Source organism: Belonocnema kinseyi, chromosome 6 (assembly GCF_010883055.1).
Source record: "Belonocnema kinseyi isolate 2016_QV_RU_SX_M_011 chromosome 6, B_treatae_v1, whole genome shotgun sequence".
NCBI lineage: Eukaryota > Metazoa > Arthropoda > Insecta > Hymenoptera > Cynipidae > Belonocnema > Belonocnema kinseyi.
Window position 1 is genome coordinate 63,854,757 of NC_046662.1, and position 8,118 is coordinate 63,862,874.

At 27.3% G+C, this 8,118-nt stretch overlaps 1 protein-coding gene across 2 annotated transcripts in view; it reads left to right on the forward strand.

Moving 5' to 3' along the window:
* The window catches only part of LOC117174272, a 251,434-nt gene that overhangs the window by 20,319 nt on the left and 222,997 nt on the right, over window positions 1-8,118 (forward strand). For both annotated transcript variants that reach the window (XM_033363191.1, XM_033363192.1), the window contains exon 3: window positions 6,095-6,228. In XM_033363191.1, coding sequence (XP_033219082.1) covers window positions 6,095-6,228 — 134 coding nt within the window. The remainder of the gene's footprint in view (window positions 1-6,094; window positions 6,229-8,118) is intronic.

The following is an 8,118-nucleotide window of genomic DNA, read 5'->3' on the forward strand; positions in this document are numbered from 1 at the left end:
GACATAAGAAGTCACAGAAACACGAGAGCCTGCATGAAAAAATGCATGGATATAAAAGAAGCTAGAGAAGTATGCCAGGACAGGAAAGTATGGCGGCAAATATATATGGCCTGAAACAAAGACCTTGGCTATTAATGGACCCAAGTGGGGAACCTTACATAAGGACGTGTTATTTACTTAAATAGCACGAGAATTTTGGATCAATCTGAAAAATCTCTATCCCTTCCACACACTACTCCTTTCCCCTGCCGAGTGAGTCACGCCTACCCCGAAAGGGAAATGGCTTAATGGTGTAATAATAATAAAAAAAAACCTATTATTGAATTATCTTGAATTCTTTTAAATATTTATGTGTATTTATGAAGGTTCAGATACATTTTTAATATAATTTCAATCATTTTAAGGAATTTTTAAGATTTTAGGATAATCTTAAAAGACGCCAAGGATTGTTTTTGATTAATTTCATTAATTTAAAGTGATTTTAAAGCTTTTGAAATATTATAGGATGCAGAATTTTTTTAAATTTCTGAAGGTATGGAACGATTTTACAGGACATGTGAGGTTTTAAATTATTTAAAAGGATTTCCGAGGATTTCAGTGATTTCAAAGGATCTTAAAACTCCCAATGTACTTTAATACATTTTCCATGATTTCAGAAAATATCATTATAGAATATTACGAAATTTTATAATATTTCAGTGGATTTTACAGAATTTATTCATGAGAAGTGAGGTATTTTGTAGGGTTTAAAGATTTTAAGAGATTTGAAATTCACCCTGAATTCTTTGGAATTCTCTTGAAATTTATGAATTCACCGGACGTTTGTTAATTTTCTTGATGTTCTATATATTTTTACTCTTTTCTACTTAATTCAATTAATTTTTTTAAATGTTTCCAAGTTTTAATGTAATTGATCCTTATGATGAATTGATAAAATGATTAAAGGATTTGAAATATTCTAACGTACTTTTTCAAGTTCCTTGGCAGTTTCAAGAGGTTTACAAAATTTCAAAGAAGTGTAAAGGATTTTAAATTATTTGGATTATTTGAAAAGATTAAAAATAAGTTTTTTTATTCATTTCAGTAATTTAATGGGATTAAAAATGATTTGAAATACTTGATGGTATTGTAAAAGATTCTCAGGCGTTTTCAAGAGCTTTGAAAAGTTTCAAAAGATTTCAAAAGATTCGAAGTAATTTAGGGGTTTTAATCATTTTAAGGGATTTTATATTTAACTGAATGTCAAGGGATTCAATTCAATTAATTTTCCCATATTTTAAAATTAGTTTCAATTCACTTGAGTGCTTTTTAAATTCAGGTTGATTTTTTATGAATTTCATCTAATTCTTCTCATTTCTTTTAAATTTCTCTAAATTCACTCAAAATTTATTGTAGTTCTTTTGAATTGTTTTGTAATCATTAGAAATTCGTAAGTATTCAAAGATTTGAAGAGATTAAAATTTTTCTTGGATTTCGCCATGAATTATTTTAATATCTTTGGAATTCTCTTCAATTTTTTTAATTCACTTAAATCCTTCTAAATTCACTCAATTTTGCTTAATTCCGTGAATTTTTAAAAGTTTTTAACCTCACCTTGAATTTTTAGGCATTTCTTTAAATTCTTTGAATTCCCTTGAATTTCTGTAAGCTTATATCAAAGTTACTGAATTCAATTAAGTTTGATCATATTTTCAAATTGTTTTAAATGCAGTTGATATTTTTTTATTATTCACCTTGAATTTTTGTGAATTTCATTGAATTCCTCTCTTTTATCATAAATTTCTTTAAATTCATTCCAGTTTTAAGAAAATCAATGGAATTTTTTTGATTTTCCAACATTTTCTCCAATTCATTTTAATGTAAATTGAATACTCCCGAAATCTTCTGAATTGATTCTGAATTTTTTACTCTTTGATCGAGAAAAAAGTACCCTATAAGCGTGACAAAAAGTACCCTTTGGTCCCTATACTTTAACCCGTAGGGACTCTGAGGCCTGTAATTTTTGACGTCTCAGTTTCATGATCCTAATTTCAGAATGCTTTCATTTTAAAAAGAAATTTGGAAGTGATTAATTTGAACGCTTCAAGCTTGAATTTATTTATTTTGTTTTGAGACGCACGCATCGTGCACGAGCATTTACTACTGATAAAATTGACCGGGTTCAAGTTTTAGAACCAAAAAATCAAACTTTAATTATAATTTTGTTTTAAAGAATACAGAAGCTAACAAATTTTATTTGTGTATAAAATGGGTCGACTGAAAAATCGGGCAAAATAAAATTCGCAGCACTGCAAAATTTCCGAATGATAAAATTCCTGACGACTTATAATATTATCGAATTTGAACATTTTCGAATGATAAAATTCCCGAACAATAAAATTCTCGGCTCAAAATTAACGAATTATAGAATATCCGAACTAGAAAATGACCGAATTTAAATGATTAACATTTTTTTTATTAAAAATAGAATAATTAAATGTTTGTTAGAATTTAAAATAACAATAACTGAAAAAATATCTTTCTGAATAAACATTTTTTTCAATTATTATTTTGAAGTCAAACAATAATATTACAAACTTCAAACAGTAAAAATCATTTTTTGAATCAAATATATTTCAAATTGTTTAATTTCGGGAATTTTATTATTAGAAAATATTATAAAGTGTCGGAAATTTCATTATTGCGGAATTTTATTATTTGAGAATTTCACATTATCGAGAATTTTACATTTTACGGAATTTTATTTTTCGGTATATTTCAGTCGTCCTTATAAAATGTGTTTAAAAAGTTTTAAATAAAAGTCTTGAATTCAGAATACCTTCATTATGAAGCTAACAAAATATATACAAATCTATTTTTTCCATTACGTCAAAGTTCTATCATGTGTTTCATTTATCTTCTAATCTGATTTATAATGTTTTCTTCTATATTAACAAATCGTTGTTTTACAAAGTGTGTTACTCTTTTAAACTGATAGGAAAAATGTCTTTAAAGAACATTTTTATTTCAAAATTCTTTCGCAACTGACCCGTACGAAAGAACGGAATTTTAGTCCAGAACTGATAATTTGGACAGATGTCTGGAATTTCCAATATTACATCACTTTGTGCTTTACACGTGGACTTTCTTGACGTACTCAGTATGAATTGCTAGGTCTTGCGTGCAAGTATAATCAGAAGTGGTTTACTGGCCAGAGTCACTAGTCTCAAAACACACCTCTGTGCATTTATGTTTCCCTCAAGCTAAATTTGCATCCATAAAGACCATTACCATATTTAAAGGTAAACACATAAAAATTCAAGAACGAGACTGCAATTTACGTTTCAAGAAAACAGAGGTGAATCATTTTTATCGAATTAGTAAAAACATTCATATTTTAAAAAAAAATAATTACAAATCAAATTAAAATTGTTTTTTGTTGTGCTTGTGAAATATCAGATCTGTATCACATGTTTTCTAAATAATAAAATTTTTCTTTGCTTAAAATATACTTCAGGTGCCATAAAAGCTGGTCTGGTTTTGGAATTTCTAGACCTGCTGGCAGTCAGGTGGTCCTAACTGTTTACGTTTTTATGGCACCGACTTAGTAATAAGGCAAGTACGAGTCAATCCCCGAAACTGTTATTGTTCGGGAATTGATGTGTATTATATATCAGGGTATCTACTAAACGGGGAAATCAGGAAATAGCCGTGAAATAAAATAAAGACGAGAATTAACGGGGAATTCACATTTAAGCCAGGAATTATATTAATTTAGGAAAATGTAAGTTTTTAAAGGTTTCAAGAGAATAAACAAATTTTATACATATTTCTGAGGAAGATTTTAATGCTTTTTTATTTTAAACAATTCATTTTAAGGATTGTTTCAAAAGGTTTCAAAAATTATTAAAAAAAAAAAAACGATTTCAAAGCAATTTTTCTAATTGTGAAGAATTTTTGAAGACTTTTTATAAAAAATACCATTATTTTTTTAAAAATCCGAAGTTATAAAATTTCCGAAATAGAAAAATCTTGAATTTGAAAATTCATGAATAATAAAATTCCTGACAGTTTATAATGTTGCAGAATTTAAAAATTGCCGAATAATAAAATTCTCAATAGAAAATTGCCGAATTCTAAAATATCGGATACTGCAAAATTCCTTACACTAGAGATTGATCAAATTTAATTAAATTAAAAAATTGTTTACAAAAATTATATTTCTTCATTGGAAGTACAATAGTGAAATATTTACAACGAATTTTTTTTTAAAGTTCTGTGTATTTAAAAAAAATTATTGCATAATTTTAAATAACAATAATTTGAAAAAATATTTCTTAATGCAAAAGTACAATGCACGAATAAAACATTTATTACAAGAGCATTCATTCAAACAAAAAAAACTACTATGCACGTTAAAAAAACTTTTTTTCAATTATTGTTATTTTAAATCTAAACAATAATTGAAGAAATAGATAAAACATTTCAAACTAATGTTTCGATCAAGATATTTCATTATAGTACATTTAAAATATAATATCCATAATAAAATTGAATTGTTAAACTTCGGAAATTTTATAATTCGAGAATTTCTCAGTACCCGGAGATTTGTAATTTGTTCACTTTCTGTCACGAATTTTATTATTCGAAAATTTTTTAATTCCGCAATATTATAAACTATCAGGAATGTTATTATTCAAAAAGTTTTTCAATCCAGTAATATTTTTAATTGTCCAGGAATTTCACAATTCGGGATTTTTATATTTTGACAATTTTATAATTTCGAGAATTTTCTATTTAGAATATTTTCTTTCCCGGGAATTTTAAAATCTCGGGAATTTTTTCAGGATTTTTTAATCATTCCTTAGGCTTAGAAGGATGAGACATTTTAAAATATTAAAAAATAATTTATATTTTGAGAAAATTTCAAAAAAATTCTAAAGTTTCCCATAAATTTCGAATTTTAGGATTCATTTCAATTAGTTTAAAATAGGTGAGAAAATTCTTCTCTTGGCACAAATTTTACTTTTACAGATCAAAATGAAATTATTTGGTTAAAAATTAAGTCGTTTGGTTAAAGATTCAACGATTTTGTTTAAAAATCGTGTTTTGGTTGTATTCATTTATAATTTGTTAAAAATTAATTTTTTGGTTCAAAATGTAACTATTTTGTCAAAAATTTATATTATCGGGTTAAAAAATTAAACTATTATGTAGAAAAATCTTTTCTTTTGTAAAAAGTTCACCTTTTTTGGCCAAAAATTGAACTGGTTTGAAAATAATTTTAGGAGAAGATTTCAACACATTTTAAAATATTTCAGATGATTGCCTGAGAGATATGAAAAACTGAATAATTGTAAAGATAATAACAAAACCTTAAAACAAAATGTAGATTTTCGAAGATTTCGGACGAAAAATTAAGATATTGTTTGTAATTTCTTTGGTATTACTGATTGATTACTGATTAATTATTGAAGAGTTATCACCAAAAAAAAATAAATATTATATTCATAATATTGTACATAATACTAATTATAATTAAACTACCATACCATAATATTAAAATCGTTTTTTGTAAATCGAAATTGTATTATATTTCCCCTATAATGAGAAAAAAATGTCTAAAAAATTTATTTTGTTTAAATTTTATAAGATATCACAATACATATAATTACCTGGGAAAACCTTATGTTGAATGCCTTTTATCCATGAGAAGATCTGATATTTACAACCAAGAGAAAACCGGAAAACCCCAGGAATTTTGTGGACGAAAAAGAGTAGACACCCTGTAGATAGATAATTACCTTGCAATAAATGAATATGAGTCATTGCTGAAATTGTGACAGGTCTCTTACAAATGTACCAGTAAATAGAAATAAATTTAAATAAACTTTTCATAACCTCAAAATAAAATGTATCAATATTTTTTTGGGAAGACACGTTTTTTTTATACCTGATCCTATAATAAATTGAGAAATATTTATATTTCACCTGATATATTTTTGTATTTATTTGCAAGAAGTTTAAATAACTTATTGTGTAAACCACCTTTGATTAAACTCAGAGAGGAGAATCTTTTGGAAACACGTGATATCGAGCTGACATGTTTTCATAGGTGTTTACGTCAATCAAACTCGATCGACTCATCACGAAGGCTTCTGCAGCATCGCTGGGATGCAATATCGAATAAGTTCGACCAGCCACACACAGACAGCAGCTACAGCGGTGGCAACGGAACTTCATGACCAGGTAATTTTTGTAATGCAATATTAATTCCTATACCCGAAATGAAGGCCCAGGACTCGGCTTGACAACTTTTCTCAGCGATTTAGGGCCCAAATGCTGCCCAGAAGGTATCAAATCCCGAACTCTTATGAAACACACCCCTCAACATTGATTAAATCTTAATTAATTATTAAAAATCACATTTTACTCGAGAACGACGAAAAATATGAATAGCAATTCAGAGTTCAAAATTATTCACCTTTCTGAAATCTATTAAATTGTACCCTTTCGATATATATTTTGTTTGATTTAATACATTTTTGCCAAAAAAATATAGACAAAATCGATAAAAATCGGCTAAAATAGCATTTACAGTCGAGCCTCTAATTAGGACGACTCTCAACAGGGCGACTCTTACTAGGGCGCCTTCTCCTCAACTGCGCTCGAACGTTACCCCCACTTGCTAGCCTCCGCGTTGACCGAGGGAGATTTCGAAGCATTGCCTCTAAATAGGGCACTCGCGATGAAAATAAATCTTCCTACGCATTGTACTTAAATGTACATTCATATTGCACATCGTAGCAAGTATGTATTAAGAAATAATTATATTCTGCGATTATATAAAATTATATATAAATTAAGACGAATCGATAATATTTGATATACAATAATTTTTTCGAATTGAGGAAATTATATTTTTCAATTTTCATTAGAATAAATACATATTTGTATATATACATAGTTTGACAGTCAGATTCATCATTGTAAGCCGAAAGATATTTTCTTATACGAAAAACTTAACGCATAAGCGTTTTTATCTTTTCTGTTAATCAGATAAACGTATAGGAAATGAATCATTCAGAAAGGCAATAATTGTTAGAATGAAAAAATAAATACCATAATAATTCGTTTATAAATAATTTTATAATGAGTGTGGAATGTTTTTCATATCAAACGGTCCCCCTCCTCTCCAAATTTCCATTTCTGAAGAAATAAAATCCAAAATTTTTGTTGTTGTTTGAAATTCAAATATTAACACTTACCGCCAGGCACTTCCATATCCCATTTAATGAACATGGAGAAATGTAGGATTTTCGAAAAATTGAAGTCAAACTTCAGGTTTTGATAGAAACGTAACAAGTTTTAACCCCCCCCCCCCCCCACCCCTCGACAGAACTCTAAGTATAACGAAAAAATAAACAAACCACATTTTTATGTATTTTTCGTTAATTTTCGGAAGTTTATGCCACTTTTTTAAAGATAAATACTTACAAATGGACAATTTGAATATCCCCCATTACTTGAAAAAACCATTTTAAAATATTTAAATAATTGTTTCTTACTTTAAAAAAATTTAATTTTCCCCGAAAAATGTACAAAAAATCTTATTTTTTTTAGTGACATGTAAAATTTAGTTATTGTTGGGAGCAGTAAATTACAATAAAATATTATGCGATTATTTGAACGATTAATTTTTGTTTATTTTCAAAATATCTAAAAACTGAGCCAGAGATGTCCACTTTTTTCTCATTTCGGTATCCTATGCTACTGTTTGTCTAATAATTACATAATTTTGATACCAGCCTTTTTGTTTAAACAATTTTTAAAAATAATATAAAATGGAACACACCATTATTTTCTGGCTATACAGTGTATAGAAAGAATACGTTAACATTTTTTAATTTTTTAAACAAACTTAATTTGTTTAAACAATTTTGGTTCAAAAATATTTTAAAAATCGGATTTTGTGAACTACGAGGGTAGTTCAATAAGTCCTTAAAATGAAGTATAAAAACAATTTTTTTTGGGTACATTTTTTTTTATTTTTCAACGTAATCTCCTTGGAGCTCTATACACTTGGTCAATCGCTTTTCAAGTTTTTTTAATCCTTCAGAAAAGTGCGTTTTCGGAAGT